This window comes from Otolemur garnettii, unplaced genomic scaffold (genome assembly GCF_000181295.1).
Source record: "Otolemur garnettii isolate 467f Iridium unplaced genomic scaffold, OtoGar3 scaffold00013, whole genome shotgun sequence".
NCBI classification, from domain to species: domain Eukaryota; kingdom Metazoa; phylum Chordata; class Mammalia; order Primates; family Galagidae; genus Otolemur; species Otolemur garnettii.
In genome coordinates, this window is record NW_003852408.1 from 30,428,723 (window position 1) to 30,456,031 (window position 27,309).

Here is a 27,309-nt window from a genome sequence, read left to right on the forward strand (position 1 = left end):
AGACTGTTTCAAAAAAAAAAAAAAAAAACACACACAGCCTTCCCCCTCCCCCATAATAAGATACTATCACACACCTATCAAATTAGATAAAACTATGCAGGCTGAGAATAACAAAGGAATGATGGAACTCTTAATTGCTAATAGAAGAATAATTGGTACATTAAAAAAAATTAGAATTAACTACCAAAGCTAAACATGCAAATAGCCTATTATTCTGTGATTCCATTCTTTGGTATATTTTATTAGAAATAAGTGCTCATGTTAACTAACACTCAAGCATAATAGCATTTTTAGAAACTTATTCATAATGGCTACAAACTGAAAATAATTCAAATGTTTATCAGTGAGAAGATAATAACTCAAATGTTCATTAGTGAATGGACAAAAAAATTGTGGAATATTTGGATAATGAAATACTGCCGAACAATAAAAAAGAAATGCAACAACTTTATGATGAATCTTCCACACATAATGTTAGGAAAAGAGGCAGGCACTAAAGAGTTTATACTGTAAGATTTCATTTGTATACAATTCGAAAGAGGCAAAACTAATTTACAGTGATAAAAATTAGGATAATACCCAGGGGAGGGTTAGTAAGACGGAACGTAAGGAAGCTTTCTGGGGTGCCCGTTGTCTCTGCACGAGCTTCCCTCCTCCGGTCCAAGACTACTTACCTTCGATGATTTGGTCAACATATTTAAAGGCTTGCTCCACATCTCCTTGCTCGATTTTTTTCTCAACGGAAAGAAAAGAGTTGTGCTCTAGGGCTTGCTGCAGTGAAAAAACAAACCAAAACATTATCTTTGGCATTCTAATAAATCATTTCTCCATCAAAATTCCATGCTCCTATTTGAGCAGACCTTTACACACCAAGATAACCGGAGCCAGGGCAGCATCAGCGTCTGCAGAAGGCGACTCAAGTGGATTACAGGTGTTGGGGACTCACTAACTTGGTTCAGTGCTGTGGGGAAGAGTTGAGAGGGACATAGGGTATGGACATGGTCTCACCTTGCAGTTAACGGTTCAGACACTTTAGTATTTAGGTACTAACTCTGGGGTACAAAACCAAGTAAAGAGACGTCAAGGAGGAGTGGGCTGGTGGGCCTGGTGTGCTCAGAAATGGTCTTGCATAGGTGACCTTAGTTCAATCACTTACGAGAAAATCCAAGGAAATGGGTTGGGTCATTTATGACGTCGTAAAACAACAGTTTGAGGTTGAAACCAAACTGAGCGGACAAAACAAGGTCAAGGCCAAATTGGCTGCGGTGTAAGTTTTCTATGAAGAAACAGTAGAAGATTTACAAAGGTGAGTTTGGAAAGGTGGATTAAGGCTGGACTATGTGCTAAGGAGCTTGAACCTTATCTAAGGGAACACAGCTGAGCAGGAACAGTGATCTGATGAACTCAGTGGCTTAGAAAAGTTAATGTGGTAGACAGATGGGCTGAGATAGTAGACAGCCTCTTTGGGTTGTTATTTAGTAAATCTGACAAGAAGGGTGTGAGAACTAGGCTGGAGGGTGGAGTGAAATGAGAGTGGAAAGGAAAGGGCAGACTTTAGGGGCATTTAAAGGATAATGGGGAAAGACTTGAACTTAGCACCTATCAGGAAGAACAGAGGAGAATCAAAGAGGATGCTGAGGACTGAATCCTACTTGGGGGTGAGGGGTTCATATTGCCTATGCACCCATCGACCCACCTGTCCCCCATCCCTCTGTATTCCAACACACATTACTGAGCACCAACTCTAGGTTTACTGAGCATACTAAGCATGGGGGTATAAAGCACAATACAACACATCCTTACCTTCATTCACAGCAGCCACTAAAACAGAGATGACAGCTAACACTTACCGAATGAATTCCCTGTCCTAAGTGCTGTTGGAAGCATTTTACTTGGATTCTCTCATTTAAACCTCACAATGACCTTTTGGTGTGGGTACTTTTATGGTTCTCATTTATTTTACAGATGAGGAAACTGAGGTGTGAGGAGTTTAAGTAATTTGGCAAAGCTTTTAATGCTACTAAGAGGCTATTGAACAGCAGAGTCAAATTGTGAATCCAAGCAGTCTAGAGTCCGTGCTTAAGCAGTAAGTGGCCAGGGAGATGAGGACCCAATACAGTGCATGTTACAACTTTTATGAGTTCCAAGGTGCTCAAGACTCCCCCACTGACTAGTTTGGCATGTGAGGTCATAACGACTGTCTCTGCTGTTAATTATCTGTATTTTTAGGCCGTGCCTTGGCAAGAGGTCATGGGGAAGTGGGCACAGGGATGCTTCATTTCCATAGGTCCCTGCAGAAGCACTGGTGGGAAGGGGGGTCTAGCAGGAAAGGTCTCAGTGTTCCACCCTGAGGTGCAAACTGCTGGAGCCTTCACTCTAGAATTATAGACAACCCGAGCAAAGCAAAATAGAGCCCAATTTATGCTATTTTGTGACTCTGGGTTGAATTCTGCCTGAAAACACTGCTCTAATTATTCCAGAAGACACAAAGGGTCTGATACCTCTATCGTGATAATCCTTGGTTCTATGTCTTCATAGGCGATCTTCACTTTTTTAGCTGCTTCTCTTGCACGAGCGTAGGTATCAGCTGCCACGGTGCAGACAATCTGTCCCACGCAAATTACCTGCAGAAAAGCCACATGTTACAATTAGCTAAAGCATAGGATCATTAAAAAGGAATTACTCTTCCTACATCTTTACATTTACCCACTGGGGGTTTGTGACTCAGAGAAAGACTGTTTTCTACGTATGAGAGTAAACTTAAAACAGTGGCTTAAGTGGGATTTAGAGGCACAGAAGTTGGATGCAGAACTTAATTATCTGGCTGTAATCATCTGCCCTTTGGTCGTCTCTAGCTGCATTCCTCACCATTGCCATAGCACACCTGGTGATCCAGGCACCCTGAAATTCAGCTGGTCCTTTCAGTGTTCTGTGCTCTATATTTCTTCCACGCCTATTGTGCTCTTTTAGAAGCCTTTCTGGGAAGACTTAAGGCTTCTATTAGAATCTTGGAGAAGTCCATGATTCAAAAGAGAAATTGAGAACCACTGAGATGGAGACATTGGTTCCAAGTAACATGAACACGAATCCATGGATGTTGTAGTCATAACCAATAACCAGTTCGGCATTTCCAGAAAAGGATTGAGTAATAAGCCACACACAAATCAACACACCTTATTCCGGGCATAGAGAATCTCTCCTTGATGGTTATTATCTCCCGGAACGTCCTCTGCTGTGATCACATCAACCACACCTGGAAGTGCCAGGGCTTCTGACTTATCAATTGATCTAGGAGAGATAATTTGGAGGTTGATACTAAAGCTGCCGGGGCACGTTTACAATATGATATAAATGATTCGTCAAACATAGGGGAAAACTATAATGGACCTCATCACTAAATTATGAGGCAATATTTTATGTTGAAAAATACCATTCGGCAGATGTTCTAATTCTCGGTTACAGAATCTTTCATAACCATGCTTAAAAAATGGCTGTTTTTCAATTCAGAAGAGAAAATGCACACTCTTAATCAACTTAAATATGTAACAAGCTCTCAGTTTGAATGTGAGGGTGGGAATGTGTTTCAGTAATACAGAGAAACATCTTTTACTCCCTTACAAAATCTTTGCATGAGCCCTGGTGCTGGTGACTACAGCCAGGAAGAGTTCTTGGTCCACAGGAGGCATGTCGTCAATATATATGGCTTCTCCTGTGGCGTGTTTAATGGCCGACTGGTGCATGATTGGGTGTCCAACTGGATCTTGAGGAGGTTGGCAGGGATCTACACACTGTTAAGGAACAAAGCTAGTTATTTTACCACTGGAAATTCTCATGCCCTGAAAACTAGGTCTGGTATATTTGGCTCACTCACAAGCAAAACAGAAAACAAACAAACAAACAAACAACAACAAAAAAAAACCAACAACCCCCCCAAACCAAAACCAAAACCAAAACAAACAAAACCCATGGCAACTGGGTGTCTAGATGGTTAATAAATATCCACTGAATACTGTGGTAAGGGATATTTTCTGGTTACAGCTCCCCCAAACCCTCACCAAAAGAAGACATCCTAAGATGTCACAAAACAGGGAAGATTTCTAAAGACATAAATGTTGAGTAAGGCTTTGAAGGAAGGACTGATATTGGCCAAAAAAGGAGTAAATTTTAGGCAACAAAATGAAAATAGTGGAGAAGAATGATATGCAATCTAATTCCCATGTAGCCTTGTGTAACAGCACAAAAGCTAAACCAAGCAAATTATGTATGGACAGCAACAGGCGACATCAGCTGGTTTAGCAGATGTTATCTTTAGAGTAATAAAGTGTATAGTTATTGAAAAGAGGGAGATGTGTGCATAGTGCATACATCTGAATGAAAAGAACAGATAAAAGACAAGAAACCCTGTCCACCAACCTGGAACATCTGCATTCCCTCAGGTGTTTCTATGGGGAAATCTTCTAGAGCACTTGTGAACTTTTCTGGGATATCTGGAAACTTCTGGGGATCCTGAAAAGAAGATTATTTCACATATAATTTTACAATCTGAGAAAGCACATTGGAAAAACACATAGAAATAAAGTTATCGGATCTATTCTCCCACACCTTAGATGATGATTCTGCTGGGAGAAAGCCTTGACCTTCGAGTTCCCCAGGCTAGCAGTGACACAGTTGTTTGCAGAATAACTACGTCTATTTATGTGCACAGAAAAGAGAGCAGAAAAGAGGTGAAGACTTCCTTTCATGACAAGCTCTGCTTTTGAATGAGTGGAAATAGGTACACTTCCAAATGGAGGCTGTCCTTGCGAATCTGGGTCAACCCTGTGAGCGTGTATCTCAAAGAAGCAATTGACAGAATGGGCAGATTAATTTGCAAAGATATTCAATTGCAGATTATTTGTGATAGTGAAGGAACAAGAATTAAACTAAGTGTCCAATGACAGGGGAATTGCTAGAGAAATTCTAGTACATCCAGATATGATATTCTGAAGTCATGAATAATGATTTTATAGAAATGTATTTACTGACATTGAAAAATGCTCATGAAATAAAGTTAAGTGAAAAAGGATTATAAAAATTTATGTACAGTATGATTCCTTTTTTGTAAAAAAATGAATAGAAAAATATAAAATTATATATTTTAAAATGTTAATGTGGTTGCAGTAAGATTACTGGATTACTAATGATTATTAAAATTTTTACTTACCTCAGTTTGAATTCTTCTGTAGTGATAGAATATATAATAATAAATGTAATATGTAAGACAGTATACAATATAAATATATAAAACATATTTAAGAGTATATATAACATCTATCAAATATATACTCATCTACATATTGAATATGTTATATAATATATAATAGAGTATGCGTTGTATAATAGAATATGATAAAAATGATAATAAATGTTCATATAATAATAAGAAAAGATTAGTGGAAATAACAAAGCAAAGCTGTTAATCATAAAGAAATGCTGGTGTTGCCATTTTGGGATCACCTTGTGGCTGATCCAGGGGACGCTCACGGTCATGCATCATATTCTGAGAAGCATTGCTTATTTAAACTAGACTAGGTAAGGAGAAAATGGTGAACAGAAAACTAGAAACAACCCAAATGTCCAAAAATAAGGACCAACAAATAACATATCTATCCATAAACACACCCTGCAACCGTTATGCTGTGATATTACTGAAAAACATTTAATGGCAAGATGGAAACATCTAATGGAAAGATGTTTATGTCACTGAGTGAAATAAATCAGCCACACCAGAGTTACACACTACGTGCATGTCCGTGCTGGCTGGAGCCACGCCCACCAAAATGTTCATAGTGGTTATCTCTGGGAGATGGAGATACAAATGATTTCCTCCTTCTTTTTGGCTTATTCACATTTTCTAAAGATTAAAGTATATATTTTTAAGAGAATTTCCTTTGGGCCCTGAAAAGGTATTAAAGTTTGCTTGCTGAAGGCTTTTCCATACGGTAGGTCAACCCGATGTCACACACTAGCGTCTGTCACCCGGATTACAGGGCAGAAGAAATAGTGGTACTCTCTTCCCAGCCCAGGAACGGAGGGGAGAGGGAAGGGTCGGAGCGGCAGCGCCCACCCAGGTACCCTCAAAGTGTATCAAAGGCAGGTGGGGGCTTTCCTGCGCAGACTCGTGGGGAAACGTGAAGGCACCCAGAGACCCAGAGAAGCGACTTACCATTTTATTCAGTCCTCGTCTGACTTTGAGGTAGAATTTGAAGAGCAGGCTGACGATGAGGGTCCGCTTGTACTCCACCATGCCGCCCTCCGCGGCCGGCGGGATGGGAAGCTCGGCCAGGACCCAGCGGCAGGCGTCACTCAGCATTTGGTCGTCCCACTGCCTGGGAGCAAAGAAGGCGAACATTTCACAACGACAGACACTACCCCGACTCGGCAAGAAAGGATGGGGAGCGGTCTGGGCTTATCTGTGAAATCTAGGCAAAATATCCTGAAAATACTTTGTAGCAGACACCTGAAAAGAAAGACCCGGGTAATAAGGGAATGGGAAAGGGATTTGACACTCATTAAAGAGCACGAGAGCAGACTTTGGCAGTCTCCACCTGTGGTGTAAAGCGCCACCGATCACGTCTGCAGATAGCCTCGGGAGAAGTGGTCCAGGCTGCTCCTGCTAAGACTGGCTGCTGCCCCGGCGCTCCAGGACTCTGACCTGACCCCCACGACAGGCTCCGCTGATGGGGAGCCTTCCCAGACGGAGGCAACGGGCTCCCTGGCATTTAGGGGAAGCCAGCATGTAGCGTGTACCTCGGCCCTGGATCTGGGACTTTATCTTGTCCACTGCTATATCTCCAGCAACACGACCAGTGGCTGGCCCGCACTCCATGCTGAATGAATACAGTAGAACCTCTGTCATGACCATCCAGGGACTCTAACGAACTGGTCAACATATGGAGGTGGGCAACATAAGGAACGAGGCCTACATACAGGGGTACATGTCTGGTCTATGAAAATTAGGTCAACTGAAGGAGATGGTCAATGTGGGGAGGTGGCCATCTACAGCAGTTCTGTATTTGGTAAATGACTGAATTATTGACGATAGGTGTAAAATATTTCTCAAGTGAAAGTTTCTACAAAGCTGCTTTGGAAGCATAGAGTTATTTTTGTATCTGAGGAGAAACTCCCATTAAGTTTTAATTGTTGACAATGGTATAGGGTGCATAAAAGGATTGTGAAAGCACTCCCAGGAAGAATTTTAAAAACTTCCTTCTCAAATGCTAGAAACAGTGAGGAAAGGCAGGCCATTTCACCTTTTTGACTATTTCTTTTCTATGTGGTTTAAGGACATTTTCAGATATTTTAGGACACAGTATTAGAGACATTTGCTTATTATGCAGGTTAATTAAAAGTGAGAATTTAAAGATAACATGCACTCACACCATGTCATTTGTGCAGTAATCTTATTACAGAATCCTGCAATAAAAGAATCACTGCACCTTGAAGAAGTTGGCTTTTGTGTGGCTTTTCTTTACATTTTCTTTATACTTTCTTACATTTTCTTTATACTTTTCTGCAGAGCTTAAATTTTCTAGATAATCATATATATTCTTATAATCAGAAGAAAATTCCCCCAGTGCTATTTTCATTAAAAAGATACCACCGGAAAGGCCCGAGTGTCGTGTTCCAGATGTGGTGACACACCTGCCAATGAGCTGCTGGCAGCTTTGGCTGGCAGAGACAACAGTGCGGGCAACACTTCCGTAAAACATTTGAAGTTCCTTGATAACATTCGTGCCGTCTTCAAACTTCACGCTCATCCCGGCATTGACAATGGCAAAGGCATTCTCCTGACGCTGGGCCAGCCGGAGTCCCCACACGAAGTGCCACTGGAGATAGAAAATCACTCATAGAAAACAGGTCATCCCCACTGAGGCTGGACGGTAGCACTTTGATGGTTATTTATAATGAAAAGGGTCCTTCACGGATAGAGTGACATGTCACATGGGCACCGCTCTTGCCCAAGGTGCTGACTATACAGAAACACCCTCCTATGTGCCGTGTATATGTTCAATATTTACTCCTTACCGCACCTCCCCTCATTCCTAGTTTGTGATGAAGACACAGAGGAGTTAAATAACTCGCACAGTTATTAAATAACTCGCACAAGGTCGCACCTCCCCTCATTCCTAGTTTGTGATGAAGACACAGAGGAGTTAAATAACTCGCACAGTTATTAAATAACTCGCACAAGGTCGCACAGTAAGTGGCTGAGCTGAAGTTGGAACCAAAGCTCTTTGGCTCCAGGGTCTGAACTTACCTGCTAAGCTCTCCTGTGCCTTTCAACTCCTAATCACCACATACCTCCTTAGGGGAGGGACTTGAACTGTATGGGCCTTAACTGTCTTTAAAATGAGAAGATTGGTTTTGTTCAGATGGTTTCTTCTCAGCTGCTGAGTGGGGTTAGGGGAAGATTGGGAGATAGGATGCCTCTGGGATTGAACTGCCACAGCTTCATTTTTATCTGTTTTAGTTTGGTGTTCTATGGACATTTCATTGAATAAAGCATTCTACTATCAAAAGAAAGAAAGAAAAAGAAAAAGATTGAAAGGCCAGATGGTCTCCAAAGTTCTTTCTAGGCCCAAATCTGTCATTGCAGGTTGGATCTCAATATTAGAATGGAACATTACAGCCATGAAGTGAGGAAGCCTCTTTGTGCAGCCAGCATTTTGGTGCGAGGGAAGGATATTAAAAATAAAACATTTTTGATATAGAATTAACACTGATGGGCAGGCATGGTGGCTCCACCTGTAGGACTCTGGGAGGCTGAGGTGGGAGGATCATTTGAGGTCAGGAGTTTGAGACCAGCCTGAGCAAGAGCTAGACCCCATATCTACAAAAAATAGAAAAATTAGCTGGGTGTGGTGGAGTATGCCTATAGTCCCAGCTCCTTGGGAGACAGATGGGAGGATTACTTGAGCCCAGAAATTCAGGTGGCAGTGAGCTATGATGATACCACTGCATTGCAGCTGGGGCAACAGAGAGAGACCCTGTCTCAATAAATAAATAAATAAATACAATAAAAACACACTGGGGTGATAAGGTAGCGTTTGAGACACCCTGTTCATATTTACTCTGCTGAACTGACCAGTGGGGACTTTCCTCTCCATCCTGTTGCCATGACCCACATTATCATCTCCCACCTGAGTTACTACATCAGCCTCCCAATTGATCATTCAACCTTTAGTCTGTCCCTCAACCAGTTTATCTTCTTTCCACTGCATCGATATTCTTAAAATACCACTTTCATTTAAATGTTACTTTGCTCTCAAACCTTTAAGGGTGGCCACGTGCTAGAACACACACAAACTCCTTGATGGAACAAAGGACGTGCTTGGTGATGGAGCCCAGTCTCCCTGCCACTTCATCTCCAGCACTCGGCCTGCTCTCCGGCTCTCGGCCTGCTCTCCGGCTCCCAGCCTGCACCCTCCACCCCTGTGTGCACCTGCCCAGAATGGCCACTCCCTTCTCCCCACTGCTTCAAAGGAGACCATCTTCCATGTCTGCCCTAGCTGCCTTCCTTCCCCCCAGGGAAGGACTCTCCCCCATCACCAGAGACACTTTAGCTCTTCATCCTCCCATTTCCTGTCTGGCATGATTAGTTATTTTCTATTTCAAGCCCTTTCTGTTAGATTTAGGAACCTTGGAGAAAAAGATCCCATCCATGTCTTACAAAACCCATCCCTGTCTTATAAATTTGTATAGTGTCTCCTGGGTTTAGCACTGTGACTGGGATATAGATCGTAGATGGTTAGTAAATTACATTGATTTTTAGACTTACTCAATGATGGCTAAGATGCTTGTTTATCTGAAACCAGAAATTCAACTCACACAAAATGTTAGGGCCCAGGATACTTTTAGGCCATTGGAAATGTCTTTTTTTTGAGATAGAGTCTCAAGCTGTCACCCTGGGTAAAATGCCGTGGCATCACAGCTCACAGCAACCTCAGACTCCTGGGCTTAAGCAATTCTCCTGCCTCAGCCTCCCCAGTAGCTGGGACTACAGATGCCCACCACAACACCTGGCTATTATTTGGTCGTAGTTGTCATTGATGTTTAGAAGGCCCGGGTTGGATTCGAACCGGCCAGCTCTGGTATATGTGGCTGGTGCTCTAGCTGCTGAGCTATAGGTGCCAAGCCACAAATGTCTTATTTTTAATGTCTTTTAAAATCAAAAGAAAAAAATGAATATAATAATATGTATGGAAGACTGAATGCAGCCGGGCTTATATTCCTCTTTATACTGCCATAGTCACATATACATACACACATATATACATATATGTGATAAAATTTTTTATGGAGGAAGGGATCCACAAAGGCAGAAGTGTCTAGGGCTCATAAATGTCATAACATGGCCCTGATGTGAAAGCAAATCAAATGGTCTTCTGGGAATTTACCCCTCCCTGTGCTGCAGCCCAAATCATCTTCCCAAAGCAGCTGGTTCTAACTCGAGGCTACCATTGCCCCTGGAAGCCCATCTGTTGGCTCGCTGCTCAGGGCTGGGGGGTGACTCTGGGGAGACTCACCTGAGTAGAGAAGGGAATAGAAACAGACAGCACAATCTCATCCGGTTTCAGGTCGGCCCCAGGTGATTTCTCAAGGAAAGGGCCATTTAAAGGAATCTGCCGTTGTCCGTCTGTTAGAGAAATGGCCTTGATTAGGATGAGTTTATCAGATTGCAGAATACACAGCCAGCACCAGTGACGAGTATGGTGGATACAGTTCTCTTCCCAGCTCCCAAGCTGGGTCACCTGGGGCAAGTCCCAGAAGCTTTGAGATCCTTGGCTGTGCAATGTTGGGGTTGGGGGATGTAAGCTGAAAGTCTTTTCTGCTTCCTATGGACCACTGCACACTACTCACAAATTTTGGCCTTGAAGGACTTTAAAGCTGTTTGGAAACAACCCAGTATGATGTACATATTTCACAGATGGGAAGACTGAGGTCCAGAGAGGTTAAATGACCTTTCTGAAGGTCTGGGAAGGGGACTAGGGGCAGAGGTGGGATTTCTGATAGTCATGTGTCACTTAATGATGGGGACACCTTCTGAGAAATATATCCTGAGGTGCTTCGTCATTGTGGGAACATCCTAGAGTGTCCTTACACAAACCCAGATGGCACAGCCTCCACATACCTGAGCTATAAGGTCTGGCCTGTTGCTCCTAGGATCCATGCCTGTACAGCACGTTACTGTGTATTCTTAAACAGTTTATCCTACTCTCTTATTTGAGCCATAATAGTTTTTAAATGTAATTTTAATCGAGAAGAAAATATCTTACATCAATAGCTCTATAAGTAATCTGTATTTGTTTCTATTTCATCAAGCTTAAATCATTTTCCCTCCACAAAGCCCATGAGGTTTTGGAATAAAAAGAGAAGGAGTGAGAAATACGTTCCCAGAAATTTGTGCTTAAAACAAAGAGTCCTGTAAGAAAAATTGCTGTCTGTATGAAAGAAACTCTGCAGTGAAATATGCCATAAACTTTTAAAACCACAGAGATACTTCTCATTAATTTCTTCTTCAACTGCTTTCATACTATAATTTGGACTGCTCATAAATGCGGCCAGATAGCTAAGGAGACTTGTCAGGTGCAGTGAAGTATCTGATCTATGAGACCCGGAGCATTTGGCGAGCAGGAGGATTGAGGCCAACTTCTCGCTCAGGTGTGAGGTGATGCAGATGGCATGTGCCTCTAAATTGCTACGCTTGGGTCCCTAGGTCAGATCAGGAACTACATAACTGACAGTGGTAAGTACAAAATTAAAAACTGCCTAAAGCTTGGCTCCAGAGTCTTACCTTTGGACATCAGATTGATGGTAGCGTTTCCTGCTGCTAAAATAGGGTTCAGGTCAGAAAAATTAGGCCGGTTTACCACATGTCCTCCTAAAGTCTAGATCAAAAAAGATGACATTTAGAAAGCTGCTCTCAGTTTCTTAACAAGTAAGAGATTATGTACACAGGGATCTTGTGTAAGTGTTTAACCCTCCTTTCCAGTTTCCCTTGCAGAAAGATCTGGCAGAGTTTGGGGCAGTTAAATAGATTAGGCAGTACTTTGCACAAGATTCCCACTCCTGACCCCATCCACACTTAGAGCTTGATTAAATGTTTCTCTTTCACATGCAATCAGGAGGAAACGTTTTTCTGAGAACTGATCCTGGTGAGCATTTGACTTTGTTTAGATTCATTCTTTGATAGGCCTGTTAACCCAGGAAGACAAAAGGGGAAATGAATGGGAATCTGGGGCTGGTGCTGGCAAGTTGGAGAAAAGGGAGAATGGCCACAGGAGAAACAGAGTATCCAACATCATGGAGGGGTGGGGAGGCTGGACATGAGTAAACAATTGGGACCAGGACATTGAATCCAAAGTGCCTGCCGCATGGCTGTGGGTGTGGTTACAGGCCACTTCCTCAGGCCCGCTCCACCAGCACTCAGAACAGGGGCCTCCAGAAGCCTTAAGGGGACAAGTCAACTTTGAGAGGAGCAGTGTGGTTCTGAAAAGGGCAGAAGATGCAGAAGGTGGAAATACATAGCGGGTTTTGAGAATCAGCAGTAGGGCCAGAGACCATCAGGAGAAATGAAGCATCCCGGGGTGGGGTGGAGGGAGTGGGTGGGTGGGTACAGCTAAATCCTGCCAAACTGCCCAGCATGTGTGAAATGAGAAGTGGTTCAGATCAGTTATTCTTAAATCTTCAATAATAGGGAAATCCCGATAAGCTAGACAACTGAGGGCATCCAAGAATAAACGTATGGGGTATACATGTTTAGAATTTGACCTTGAGGCAAAGGTCTAAGAGAGGAGAGTCAGCCATGGAGTCTTTTGGAATGGTGTGCTTTTGGTTATTGTTTCTTGGAGAAGACGTATTTCACAGACTTTTAGAGCTGGACAGGATGTTAGAGTCAGCTCATTTAGTTAAATTTTAATTTTTTTGTCTTGTTACTTTGTTTCATAATTTTAATTTTTAAAATTTTAAATTGATAAATAATTGTATATATTTGCAGGGCATGATGTGATGTTATGATATGTATGTATACTGTGAAATGATTAAATCAAGCCAATTGACATATCCATCACCTCACATACTTACTGTTTTTTGTGGAGAGAATATTTAAAATCTACTTTTTTGGCAATTTTAGAATATACAGCACATTATTAGTAACTAAATAGATCACCGAAGCTTCTCTTTCCTGCCTGATTACAACTTTGTGCCCTTTGACTAACATCTCCCCTTACCCTGAATAGTGGCATGCAAGGCTCAAGTGGCTTGTCCAGGATCTTCTGATGTCAGTACAATCTAACCCTCTCATGTGCCACCCACTTTAGACACACACACAATATGAAACCTCTCACCTTGGACAGACACACAACTGATACCTCTCACCTGGGCAGACACACAACTGATACCTCTCACCTTGGACACACACACAACATGATACCTCTCACCTGGGATATACACAGAACATGAGACCTCTCACCCTGGATACACACAATATGATACCTCTCACCTTGGACACACAAAACATGATACCTCTCACCCTGGATACACACACAATATGATACCTCTCACCTTAGACACACACACAACTGATACCTCTCACCTTGGACAGACCCACAACTGATACCTCTCACCTTGGACAGACCCACAACTGATACCTCTCACCTTGGACACACACACAACTGATACCTCTCACCTTGGACAGACACGCAACATGGTATCTCTCACCTTGGACACACACACAACATGATGCCTCTCACCCGGGATATACACACAACATGAGACCTCTCACCCTGGATACATACAATATGATACCTCTCACCTTGGACACACAAAACATGATACCTCTCACCTTAGACAGACACAACATGATACCTCTGACCCTGGATACACACACAATATGATACCTCTTACCTTAGACAGACACAACATGATACCTCTCACCCTGGATACACACATGATACTTCACACCTTGGACACACACACAACACCTTTCAGCTTTGACACACGCACACAACATGATACCTGTCACCTTTGACACACACACATGCATAATGTCTGTCACGTTGGACACATACACACACCGAAATCTCTCCCTGTGGGCACACATGCTCACACTCATATTGTATAAGCATGTTCCACATTGACTTTGGATTCCTTCAGCGTAATGTTTGTGAAACTGAATAGAACTGTGTGACCGCCCATAACCATGACTTATTTATAAAACAATGGGGAACACACGGCCATATTCCTAATCTGGGCTCCTGCCAGAGTCCTCAGATGCTTCAGGAGAGCTCGGTAGGTCTTCGTCCTCTCCTTTGGTTGCTCCGAAACGATAAAACGTAAGGCATCATTCAACTGGGCCAGGCTGTACCCCGCGCCTATTGTCACCCCTGAAAACAGAGTAGTGGAATATGAATTTAAAGGGAACTGCGCAGAAACATTCTTTTAAATACCTTCTCTTCTCATGTTTACTTGGAATAACAAAAACCAAAGATAATTAAAGAGATGGCTAAAAACAAAAATGAAGATACTGCTGGCAATTTGCTTTATTCCCCAATTTTGAGTACCAGAGCCTTTGTCTCAGGCAATGCTTAGTCACATATGCTACACGTCTTAGCACATATCAACCACACATAGCTGATGTTCACGGCTTCATTTATTCCCAAGTCAGTTTTCCTGAATAAATTGATCAAGTATGAAATTTCCAGCTTTGGTCCTATAATGTTTTTAAAGATCATGAAATCTAAGTGGAAACTGACCCACAGAATGTGCATTGCTCTTCTCCCCCCTTCTCTTCCTCACACCCCCTCATCAAGGAGATAAGCACAGACCCCTGCCTGTACCGGGGGTCACTTTTGTTTGCAGGTGTGCGTATGGGCTGTGATTTCAGTAGTGATGTCCTCTACTCCAGGCATTCTCGGTGGAGGCAATACTACCCCCAAGGGAGTGAAAAAATCTTACTCTTTATATCCAGAGGGTGCCGAAAGACGTATACACATTTTAAAAGAAAAATCTGGATTAAAGTTGTAATATTCAATATATACCAATAACAAAAGATGAATACAAGTCACGTCGAGCCCCTCTTGTAACAGCAGAAGCCAAATGTGACCTGAGTACTACCAATTTAATATGATTTTTTTCCTTAAAATGTGTATACATTTTCTGACACCTTCTGTATAGAAAGCACTGATACACATTCTGTACACAAACAGATCCACAGTTAGTTTGTTGTGTTAAAATGTGAGGGAGGGATGATTAGGGGAACCGTGTCTATGGCTCCTGAGCTGGGTGACAATGAAGAAAAGGGTGAGAAAGAGTGACCTGGTTCTGCAGGCTCCACCCAGCCCATCCCTCTCCCCCCCAGCCTAACCTCATACCCCCACACCTCCCCGCTAGCTGTCTTCTATACTTGACTGGCTCCCTTTGCTCTATCTCTTCCTGCCAATCTGTTGATGTAGAATTTCCAACAGGTTAAAAAAAAAAAAAAAGAGTGGGTGAACCAACTTGAGATCGGCAGGTTGGAGACGTTAGCAAGCAATTACCTCTTGATTGCTCTTTGCTATAGGGAGAACCTTGTTTTATAGGAGTTTGCCTCTAATAGCCTGTGATCCATTGAAAGCCTGGGTAGTGGCCGGTGAGGTAAGTCCTATTAAACAGAGCAGTGAGGAGACCCGGGACCCAGGCCTGACTGAGCTGGCAGCCGTGTGGTCTAGCTGTGTGGGGAAGCTGCATAAGCCCTTTGATAATGTGTTTCCCAAGATACCACCAACCAGTGAAGCCTACATCCCAGAGCTGCTCTGAGGATCAAGAGATAAGATTGTTGCTCACAGCTACATCTTAAATCTTGTGGCCCAGACTTTTTTAATGTGTGTGTACGTGTGAGTATGCGTGTGGGACTGGCCTTAGGCAAACTTGTAAATCCACATGGCTAGAACATTTCCTACTGAATAGTAGATGTTGTAAATTTTCCTATTGGGTCAAGCCCTCTGTTCCTGGCTGACCTAGGTGGCATCTCCCCTGGGCCCCAAGGCTCCTCTGACAATGTGGTACTCAGTGACACAGCTGGGAGGGTGAGTTTGAAAAAGTGCAGAGAGACACATAGTAGGTTCACAATAAATGGTTTTGAAGGAGTAAATGAATAAATGAGATCAGATAGTCTATGGAGTGCTCAAATCGTCTAGTGTGTGTGGTTGATTGCTAATGCCACCAACAGCCAGTGGCTACATTTCATTCAAAAATAAGAAGGTGCTTACCAGCATCCGTGGTGTTCACAAAATATAGTTCTGGAAGCCCAAGTGGAGATATAAAAACCGGATGGAATTCATCTCTAAATTTAATGCTGGGTCCTGAAGGGAAAAGTATTTAAACTAATGAGAAAAATTAGAAAGGAGAGCAACAGATGCTAATAAAGGTTGCTTACTCATAATCCAGAGTGAAAACTGTGACATAAATGACTCATTTGCAAAGGAAAACAATAAACCATTCTCAAGGACCACAGACACCATTAATGACAATGAGACAGAGATGTTTAGGGTACCGTGTCTAGACCAAGGAACATGCGTGGCAACCACCTACCCACTGCAGTGTTCCCCATGACAAGCGGGGCTGTGGGGAAACTGGCTCTGAGCTCCAGAAGGTCGTTCAGGGTAACAGGGGAGATCCAGGTGGTCCTCTCCCCTTGGAACGTCAGCCTTTTCTTGTTTGGATCTTCTGCCATTCTCTGCAGAGATGCAAAGTCAACATGTGTTCATGGGAGATTCTTGAACAACAAACCATGAGTATATCCATATCTGGTGTCCAAGTGGCCCACTGGTTTAGCTTTCTGAGAAGACCCAACTTTTCAGGGATCAGGAAACTACCCAGATTGATAAGATCCATATGGGAACTAATGAATAAACATTGTGACAGGCGTGCATCAACCCTGGATGCGGAGTAACTCTGCGGGTGTTTGTGAAGTGTCTGTGTAAGGAGGGAGCAGCCCGGAGTGACAGAAGCCTGGGCCAGGCTCTCCTTCTGCCCGAAAAGTGACTCAAGGAGATTCAGCTTGGGGATTAGGTTTTCTACAGGACAAAAACTGCATACAGGCAAAGCTATCCTCAAAAATAATCGCTTAAAATTCACCAAGTATCTGTAGGTTGATTTTGTTTAACAATTCTCTGTCTATACACACACACAAATACACACACACACACATACAGATAAACATATACATAAAGAGATGTACACACATTTATATGTATCTATACCTATAGATTCAATTTTAAACAGTAGATTCACACTCAGCATGTCCACGCTCTCACACTCTGTAGGGTACATGGGGACTGACACCTCTGAGCAGCCAGTAGAATCCTGTCTCTCATCTCATGCTCTCTCCAGGACATAGTCAGGGAATGGCGGGGTGGGCATACCACACTATTTACATTATTGTCTCTCCCTCTTTCTCCTCCCTTGAGTTGAAATCACCATGGCCAATTGTAAGAATAGTGTAATTCCACTATCCTAAGTGTTATCTGATTCTTAGTTCGCCAGTTTTGCAAGTTGCCTTTGAGACATCTCACAGTGTCACTGTGTGACCTTGGGCAAATCACCACCCTCTGACCTCTGGGTCTTCAGCTGAAGGAGGTGAACAACAGCATCTCTGAGGTCCTGGCCTCCCCACTCTTTGAAACTGTCTGCTTTGAATTACTTACAGTAGAGCAGAATGGGTCCCTACAAAAGGGTTATTAGTCTATTATTGCATTGGATATATGTAGTACTTTCAAGTCAATGTCTAAAACTTGGTAATTACACAGTGTGAAACAAGAGGCACACACACATTCTGTTGCAAGACAACGAAAGTAAATGTCTTACTATCAGTTCGGGAGGGAATATAGGCTCCTGGGATGGATCGAAGGGCTGGAATTCATCTTCGTTATACAGTTTGGTACATATCTCAATAAAACAAAACAAAATACAAATAGAACTTCAGAGTTATTGAGAAAGGTACGGAAGTCATTAAGTGTAAGACTTAAGAGTTAGGCCTTTACCTCTGATGCCCCTGACACAGAATGGAGGTGCCAGAGTTATAGGCACCCCTGAATGGCATGCTCCCCACCCTCTCAGGAACACATGGGCTGATTTCCCTGGCAGATTTTCTGGACTCCAGGTTTTCCTCATTTGGTATCAGAAATTGAATTTTAAACGTCTGTGCTGGTTCTTATATGTTATTTGTAGATTTTTTTTCTTTTGCTGTAAATATGAAGGTGCATCACTGTTTAGCCCCTCAGAATGCTTGTTGGGGGCGGTGCTGGTAAGCCCGGGTTAAGGCTGAGAAAGCTGTACTGAAGGAAAACAGCCTTCTCTGTCACTGGCGTGCTGATTTGGGCAGCTCGTAAAGGCTGTTTATGCCTGGCATTCACATATTTTACACTTCACTCTTTGAAAAGCAATAGAGACCTTGAATACATTTAGGTTTATGTGGGTCTTTCTCAGTCAAGCCCAAGTGAAGTGGAAAAGCTAGATACTTACTTTTTCTTGTCTATTCACAAAAGACTGGTCTTCTTGATCCATGCAGCACTTTCCTGATCCTTTTACTCGGCAAACAGTTGATTCCTTAGGAAGTAATGCAGTTTAAATCAAATTCACTGCTTAACCGTTTCAACATTTACCCAAGTGCCTGGCTGGGTGGGTGACAAGCTAGTCTGTCTCTGAACAATTAGAGAAAGTTATAGGAGTGCACAGCCTCGCTCATTCATAGTAGAGGCTCCTAAACTGTGTCACATAGTCTCAGGGGAAGGCAAAGGAGGTGAGAGGTGGGACAGGTGGCAGAGGGTCAGCTAAGGCTTCCTCCTGGAAGTGAGATAAATGGAGTTGAGTTATAATGTGGTAATTAAAAAAGCGGAACAGATTGCTCTCTTCTTGACTGTGACACAGCATGTATCTTTAATAGAGACCTGGGAGACAGATTGCCTCTAAGACTTACTATACACGATATAAATAAACTGAAAACCTAAGTTTGTTTTGGATGTGATTGGAGTCATTCTGACCTATTTGGATGATTCAAGCCCTAAACCATTTAACCTTAATTTTCAGGACATTTCACGAAGACCCAAAGTAGTGTTTTTGGTTTTAATTCATCTGTCAGTTACGGCAACTGTCAGACTAATTACTTGTGTTTGCCCTTTTCAATGTGCAAATACTCTGTAAAGGTCTCCGGCGATTTGGAGACATCACGCTTCTCCATGGGGCCAAGGAAACCTGGGTTCTAGCTCCTGCTTTGACACGTGTGAGCTCAGCTGAGCTTATTAAATTAGGATAATAAAATCCATCCCAAACGCATTTGTTACATTTTAGATATAAGGAAAGTTCAATGCAGGGTCTGACACATCAGAAATGCGGCAACAGTGGCAGCTGATATTTATACTTGAAAGGTCATTTTCTACAGAGTAAAGAAGGGATTTGGATTGGGGACAATGCTGTACATAATAAAGGAACTATGAAAAGTATAATAAGGGGCTCAATAGGGGGACCCAGACTTTGTGAGAGTAAAAATATCTACTTTTAATCTATACATTTATATATATCGTGTCTCCAGGAAAATAATCACACAGTTATAGGTTGAATCATATGAAGACTTGGCTGTTTTTGAAGGTCAAAAATGGCAGGGTATTGGCCATTCATACAGTTCAATATAAATAATATCTCACCCAGAACATTAGGTCAAACCATAATGTAGTTTGTAAAATTTCTCAAAATTCTTCATTAGTGGCATAAACATGCACCTTTTCAAAGTCTTTATAGTATTTTGAAAGAACTGATAAACCTTGAATGTTTTTGATTAAGAAAGTTACATATAATTAATTATTTTTGTTTTTTTGAGACAGAGGCTCCCTATGTCACCCCGGGTAGAGTGCCATGGCATCACAGCTCACAGCAACCTCCAACTCCTGGGCTTAGGTGATTCTCTTGCCTCAGCCTCTCAAGTAGCTGGGACTACAGGTGCCCGACACAATGCCTGGCTATTTTTTTGTTGCAGTTTGGCCGGGGTTGGATTCGAACCTGCCACCCTTGGTATATGGGGCCAGTGCCCTTCCCACTGAGCCACAGGTGCCGTCCTACCATGCATTTTCCTATTTGAAATTTTCTACTGTCTTTTTTTAAGTCATTCACTTCTATCACTTACTTTGGGACCAAGTTCTAAATTCCCCTTCTCCATTAAGTTTCCTATGTCTCTTTCCTTCCCATTCATTTAACTCTCTTGAATCCATGTTCCTTTGAGATTTCTGTGCATGGTATATGGGATATATTGAGCTTTCAACATGCTGTTTTTCAATTACATTTTCATTGTTTCTATGTTTTATTTTCTTCTGTAGAGTATGTAATTCTTGAATTCAGGGACCTTATCCTATACTTTTTAGGAAAGTGCCAAATTTAGGGCTATAAACAAGATAGATACTGGGGCTGTGCCTGAGGATCAGTGAGTAAGGCACCAGCCCCATATACCGAGGGTGGTGGGTTCGAACCCAGCCCTGGCCAGCTAAAACAGCAGTGACAACTGCAATAAAAAATAGCTGGGTATTGTGGTGGGGGCCTGTAGTCCCAGCTACTTGGGAGGCTGAGGCAAGAGAATCACCTAAGCCCAAGAGTTGGAGGTTGCTGTGAGCTATGACACCATGGCACTTGACTGAGGGCAACACAGTGAGACTCTGTCTCAAAAAAACAAAAAACAAGATAGATACTAAGAGTGAGAGAGGATACCCTGAAAAGTAAGGTCTGAAAGAACAAAAGGCTTCTCACAGAAGCCCAAGGACACTCCTGCAAAGTCTTCCCCATGGTGACTCAGCTCTTAAGAATTTGCAGAAGCTTCGCTTCCTGGGACCTTTAAACTAACACTTGCTTCCCCTTCTGTAAGTCCTGTGCCCACGTTCCCACAGGCACGCTTTAAAATCTCCAATGACAGGCAATATGGCAATTCCTTTGTCTGTCTACTCATGAGTCCCCTAAAAGGACAAGGACAGAGCTGATTGGGGAGCTCAGGCATTTTGGACTATAGTCCACCAGGGTTTTGCAGGCTGAAATAAACCCCTTCCTTCATTTGGGTGTTTGGGTGATTCTTTCCATTGGGCCCTTATCTTTCTGCAACAGAGTTTATTAAAAAAAAAAATACCAATAGTGGCTTTTAACAACTTTCATTGGTTAGAAATTGTTGAAACATGGCCAACATGGGGTTATTTTAGAGATTGTTGAGTACAATGATTATTTTATGCAAAGGCTCATTAGTATTTTAAGTCAATAGAATGAATATTCTTCTTTTAAAACTTACCACACAGAAAGTTTTTCCGCTTTCTACAATGGGTCGGTATCCAGTGCAGCGACACAAATTACCTGATTGAGAAAGGATCACATTTTAGGGAATAACAAGGCACATATTGTGTATCTGTGCTTCTTGTTTTCAGTGGAGTAACTAACTGTGGTAGTCATTACATTCCTTCTTCCTTAAAACCACTAAGATAGTTCTTTGGAACACGTGTTCCCCTTGGAGCCGTTCATTAAGAATAGACCCTGTATTGCTTCTCGGCATTTTGGCTAAGATCAAGTGAAGAATAGACCTGGTGATTACATTTTCTTCCAGAAAGAAAGGGTTTTTTTTTCCTCTTTCCTTATTTTCCAATCTGATCCTAAACTGCACACCTGCCACACTCATAAATTCTCAGTGTGGCCATCATCGTGCCTTTCACATACAATCTTGTTCTTGAGCCCCCACCAGCACAGCACAAGCTGTTCATTTACTACCTGGCATTGTTTTAATCAGTCAAAAATGTGGGAAACCACTCTCTTAAAAAAAGTATATTCAGGCTGGGTGAGGTGGCTCACACCTGTAATCCTAGCCCTGGGAGGCCTAGGTGGGTGGATTGCTTGAGCTCAGGAGTTCAAGACCAGCCTGAGCAAGAGTGAAACCCCATCTCTACTAAAAATAGAAAAATTAGCCCGATGTTGTGGCAGGCACCTGTAGTCCCAGCTGCTGGGGAGGCTAGGCAGGAGGGATGCCCAAGCCCAAGAATTTAAGGTGACTGTGAGCTATGATGATGCCACAGCACTCTACCCAGAGTGACAGAGTGGGACTCTTCTCATAAAAAGTAAATAAATAAAATAAAAAATTATACTCAAATTTTGAAGCCAGTATAAATGATATTCATGAAAAGGTCTTAATCACTTGGGAAAATTTTCATGTTATGCCATCAAAATTGTTCATACAATTTAAAAATATATATCTAATAGTCACAAGTAAGCGAACAAAACCTGGGCACAAAAGAGACCAAAAGGACACAAAAGGATCTGTGGTTGTGCCTTCGTGGCAAAATTTATGAATGAGTTTTTCCTCGTTTTTAATTGTTTGGACATTTTCCAAACAATTAAAGGAATTGTTTTTATACTAACAATAATTTCATCCTAACTAATAATTGTTAGGAATTATTTTCATACTAACAAGTTAATGTAAAACTGGGTTCAATTATAGTTTAAAACTTTTAGGAACAATGTCTGGGTGAGGATTTGAGAATTTTAAACACCTGGAAATAAAGCGTTGCAGAAACTTGGTACCAGGGAGTCACATGGCCACGTCAGTGTCAAGTATACTCTTTTTTTTTTAATTGGCATCAGAATGATTTAGGAAGAAACTACACACCCAAGAAGGGCTGCCAACACCTTTGTCTTTCCTTTTACTAAGAAGAAAAAGTACAGTAGGGTGTGATTAGGAATTCTTTCAAATGGAAGAAGGAACTAGGGGGTCCAGAATGCCCTGAAATAGAAGTATTTAAGAGGCACCGAAACTGTAAGCAAACATTCACAGCCAGTGTGAGCCAGTGTCAGGGTTTTTTATTTGTTTTTTTCTTGACCACATAGTGGGTGCTAAGTCTACAAGCCCTGCTAAAGGCCCACCACAGGAAAGCTAACAGCACCCATTACAGAAATGCTTCTTTCTAAGAAAAATACATTATGGAAATTCAAATTTTCTATTGTATTCCCTTAATCTTGAAGGAAAAAAGACTAAGTTAAATGAAGCAACGTTTGGTAACAGTTGAGTATCTAAGACGTTATGTGCTTACACTAGATACATTTCTTTGAACTTTATATTATGGATGTTATTGTTTTCTTAAAATATGAACATGAAGGTTGTCAGTGTGGCTAACATTTATAATTCTAGAAAGAGCACAAGGAAATGTGTTGGGTGCCAAAATACACTTTTCAAGTTATTTACACCTAGAATGAGGTTATCTACTTCATGCATTTAGACAAACTGGACAATACGATCTCTTGATACTTGTTATATGAATTTCAGGATGGAATCTGGAAACAGTCTCTGCGAGATTGTATGTATTCCAATAAACAAACAAACAAACAGCATGGCAGAGCCTTAGCTTTCTGCTTTTTAGAGCTCTACCTCATTAGTGTGGGTTACATTACTGAATAAAGATTATCCATTATTCACATCCACTCAGGTTTGATTAAAGTTGTAATTGAAACTATAGGCCTGAGTTTTAATGGTACTTGCTGAGAAGCCAAAAAAAATTTTGAGTGAAGAAGTGGTTGAATGATAAGGGAGAATATTAGAGAATAGTTATATATTAGCTATATAACATTTAGGTTTTTACTTAGTTTTATTCTGAGTTTCTGTCTAGGCCTGTCTCTTGAAAGGCACAAAAAGTTTTCCTATATCTTATCTTAGCTTTCTTCTAAGGATCAGTGATGAGTTAATTTAAAACTAGATACATTTGTTACAGTGTTTGTTAACGTCCTTTTTACTTTTGATTGTAAACTATGAGATTGAATTGCTCACTGAACTCATTTGTGAAAACTAATTATTGCCTACATCTCCTCTATCGTATTATGTATTATGAACCCAACCAGAACATAAAAGCATAAACTATCTGAGAGTCTTTTCTCTTTGCAAAATTAATTTTGGTAACTAAAGTTAATGAATGAGTCTATCAGACTCATTAAAAAAAACAAACAGCAAAATCTGATTCTTCCATCCTATCCAAATTTCTACATTTGGAAAAGATTGTACTAAAAGTGTTAGAAACAGCCCATTTCAATGTCTGTGCAGAGTGACAAAGGGCCCCACTAAGGGAAAAAGTCTTGTAACAAAACTAATATTACCCCAATTCTGGTATCACTGCTGCCAAAACAAAAACAAAATAGCCCTTCTTGGAAAGGCTTAGAGTCCAGATAGGTACTAAGGAGGCCTACCTGCTGCCCAGGGGCCTGGAACCCCAAACCCATGCTGGGACTGCTGTTCCTAGTTACCCGAACACTTTCTGCCCTGGGCTCCGCCTGCAGAGGGCCGAGGAGACTCACCTCCAAGGGCTTCTGTTATCTGCTCAGGGGTCGGCTCAGGGTGGTTCCTCAGCAGCGTGTAGATGGACATGACCATCCCGGGGCTGCAGAACCCACACTGCGTGCCATGGCACTTGGCAAGTCTTTCCTGGGAGATAAAGGCACCAGTGAACCATGCTGCTTACATATTAGCTTTCCAGAAATAACTTCAGAGTAAAGTATGTTCCCTGGAAGGAAAACACTTTTATTTCGTAAAATCATATTCATTTTATTTTTGCCATCAAGAAAAGCCTACTGGCAGAGGTTAATTAAATCCCTTCACTCTGTAGACCCTGTGAAATAGGAAGTACAGTTTAGAGTCAAATGCTTGGGAGTCACAAGCTTGTGAGCTTTGGTCCTTACTGCAACTCGTTGACTGAGTGACCTTGGGTGACTTCTTGCCTTTTTTGGTCGTTAAAACCTGGATGATAAATGTGTCTATTTTACAGGACGGTTATGAGGATGAATGAATGAATGTTAAATCATTGAGCTTATTCTCTGGCGAGTCACTTTCATCCCCTTCCCCAACTATATTACAGACTTTTTGATAGACTTAATGACACAATCTGAGAGCTTTGAAAATTGTGAAGTGCTGTTTGCTTTTGCTGTGCTACTCACATATTTAATTTATACGCGTAAAACTTTATGGACTCAAATACCACAACAAAATAAACATAACAAAAAAAAAGGAGAATGGGAAATGACATTTGACTTTGTCTACTGTATACAAGGACCGTACTCCATGGAGGAACAGATGGGAGGTGGGACTCTAAGAGTCCCTCTGTGGGTGTCAGTCACAGCCTGTCACAGGATGTTTGAATGTGATTCAAGGGTTTTTCTTTTTTTTTTTCGTTTTAAGGCAATTTATAATTTTTTTATTAAAGGCTATAAAAATATCCAGAAAGGTAAATAAGTGCGATGTAATGACATCTGTCCTAATGTGAAGAGCTCTCTTTCACTGCCTTGTTTTCCTTCACAGTGGCCTTCAAATCACAAGAGGCAGGCAGGGATTCTGTGCCATTTCCTCTTCTTTTATTACCCACTGCAGAATTTTTTTTTTCTTTTTTGTTTTTTTAGACAGAGTCTCACTTTCTTGCCCTAGATAGAGTGCTGCAGTGTCACCATAGCTCACAGCAACCTCAAACTCTTGGATTCAAGAGATCTTCTTGCCTCAGTTTTTCTATTTTTAGTAGAGACAGAGTCTTGATGTTGCTTAGGCTGGTCTCAAACTCCTGAGCTCAAGCAATCCACCTGCCTCAGCTTCCCAGAGTGCTAGGTCGCCCAGCCAACACTGTAGGAATTTTGAATCAGTATCCCTGTCCTGAGTCTTCTCATTTATAAATCAAATTCATTTTCAATCCATTCTTTAAAGGGAGTATATTTTCTTCTGTTCCAGGAAGAGGGCTCTTTTTCTCGCAATTGAATCATAGCGCAAAAGAGTCAACTTCTCCCACAAGTGGCTTCTCTTGGTGTTCAAGGAATAACCTGTCCCAGGTTGGCTCATCATTTTCACCAGAATGTCTTCTGACTTGCTATTGGCAAAGAAGAGCATGGAGAGGAACCTCCCGACCAGCTCCAGAGCTCCTCAACAAACAGCGAGTTCCAGAGCACAGGCTGGTTCCCTGATTCAAATGTCTTTTTTTTTTTTTAGAGACAGTCTTACTTTGTCACCCTCAGTAGAGTACAGTGGTGTCACAGCTCACAGCAACCTCCAGCTCTTGGGCTTAGGCGATTCTCTTGCCTCAGCCTCCTCAGTAGCTGGGACTACAGGTGCCCCCCACAACGCCCAGCTATTTTTTTGTTGCAGTTTGGCCGGGGCCGAGTTTGAACCCACCACCCTTGGTATATGGGGCCGGCGTCCTACTCACTGAGCCACAGGCGCCGCCCAATTCAAATGTTTTAAAATTAACATTTTGTCAAACACCATGGCTCTTAAGACAAAAGCCAAATACTTCATGTGTGGCTTAGCTGAAAGGACAGACATTGCTTGAACGCTGGAGGAAAATATGTCTGTGCTGGATTTCTTGGTAGATAGCAGGTCGTTTCAGACGTGGCTTATAAACCTGGCAGCAAACGCACTTGTTGGAGAATGTTTGAGCAACTGACTGTCTGGGAGAAAAAAAGAGCCCTGGTTTGTGTCTTCTGCCAATGTTCCCAGTATAAACACTCCCACCATGGCTGGGATTATTTTAAAATTTATTGAATTGTAAATTGGTAGAGTTAAATTTTTAATAATGGCTGTGTTCAAAGACTGGCTTGCAAAATTCCTGAAAATTTAACAATCAGTTTCCCAAGCTAGTACAAGCCTGCTCCAGGGCTTGTCTAGACACACAAAGGACCTGCCTTATCAGATTTGAGAGAAAGAAACTTGCGTGCAGCCTGAAGTGCTCCCATTCCTGTGAAGGTGAAGAGCCGAGTGTGGGCTGAGACCTTAATGAGAACAGGAAGTCGTTAACTCTGCGGCTGGCAGACACCACTATTCACACTGTTCGCTTACTCTCCTAACTATCCTGTCCGTACCATTCTCATCCTAATTTTCAATATGATGACGAGTCAAAAAACCACCTCACGGTCATGCAATTAGTGAGCTGCAGTAAACTCCCACGAGTGTGATGCCAGAGCATTTTACTTTTTCCTCTAAATTACACTTTCTATTTCATACAGAAACCAGGATCTAAAGAGTAAAGTGAATTAATTAATACCATCCAGTATCAACAAGTACCCTTCAAAGGTAAGGCAGGGCAGAGAAAGCTCTTGGCTTCTATATTTCAATCATACCCTTGCAAAACAAGGAATCTCAAGGGAAAATATAGCAATCTGTAATTTTCTTTCTCTACACTGCCTTTAAAACTCAACCCCTGCAGTAAGTTCCTATTTTAGTACATAATAATAACTTGTCATTTTTTTTTTTTTTTTTTT

General features: G+C 41.9%; 1 protein-coding gene across 1 annotated transcript in view; it reads right to left on the reverse strand.

Annotated features, from left to right (window-relative positions):
* The window catches only part of AOX4 (aldehyde oxidase 4), a 71,424-nt gene that overhangs the window by 32,577 nt on the left and 11,538 nt on the right, over positions 1–27,309 (reverse strand). The window contains exons 5-20 of the mRNA NM_001308455.1: positions 24,373–24,499; positions 21,338–21,399; positions 18,544–18,627; positions 17,887–17,967; positions 16,612–16,756; positions 16,290–16,382; positions 14,275–14,426; positions 11,837–11,930; positions 10,569–10,678; positions 7,684–7,868; positions 6,206–6,368; positions 4,414–4,506; positions 3,619–3,788; positions 3,174–3,288; positions 2,502–2,624; positions 675–771 (exon numbers count right to left, since the gene is read on the reverse strand). Of these exons, the coding sequence (NP_001295384.1) occupies positions 675–771; positions 2,502–2,624; positions 3,174–3,288; positions 3,619–3,788; positions 4,414–4,506; positions 6,206–6,368; positions 7,684–7,868; positions 10,569–10,678; positions 11,837–11,930; positions 14,275–14,426; positions 16,290–16,382; positions 16,612–16,756; positions 17,887–17,967; positions 18,544–18,627; positions 21,338–21,399; positions 24,373–24,499 (1,894 nt within the window). The remainder of the gene's footprint in view (positions 1–674; positions 772–2,501; positions 2,625–3,173; positions 3,289–3,618; positions 3,789–4,413; positions 4,507–6,205; positions 6,369–7,683; positions 7,869–10,568; positions 10,679–11,836; positions 11,931–14,274; positions 14,427–16,289; positions 16,383–16,611; positions 16,757–17,886; positions 17,968–18,543; positions 18,628–21,337; positions 21,400–24,372; positions 24,500–27,309) is intronic.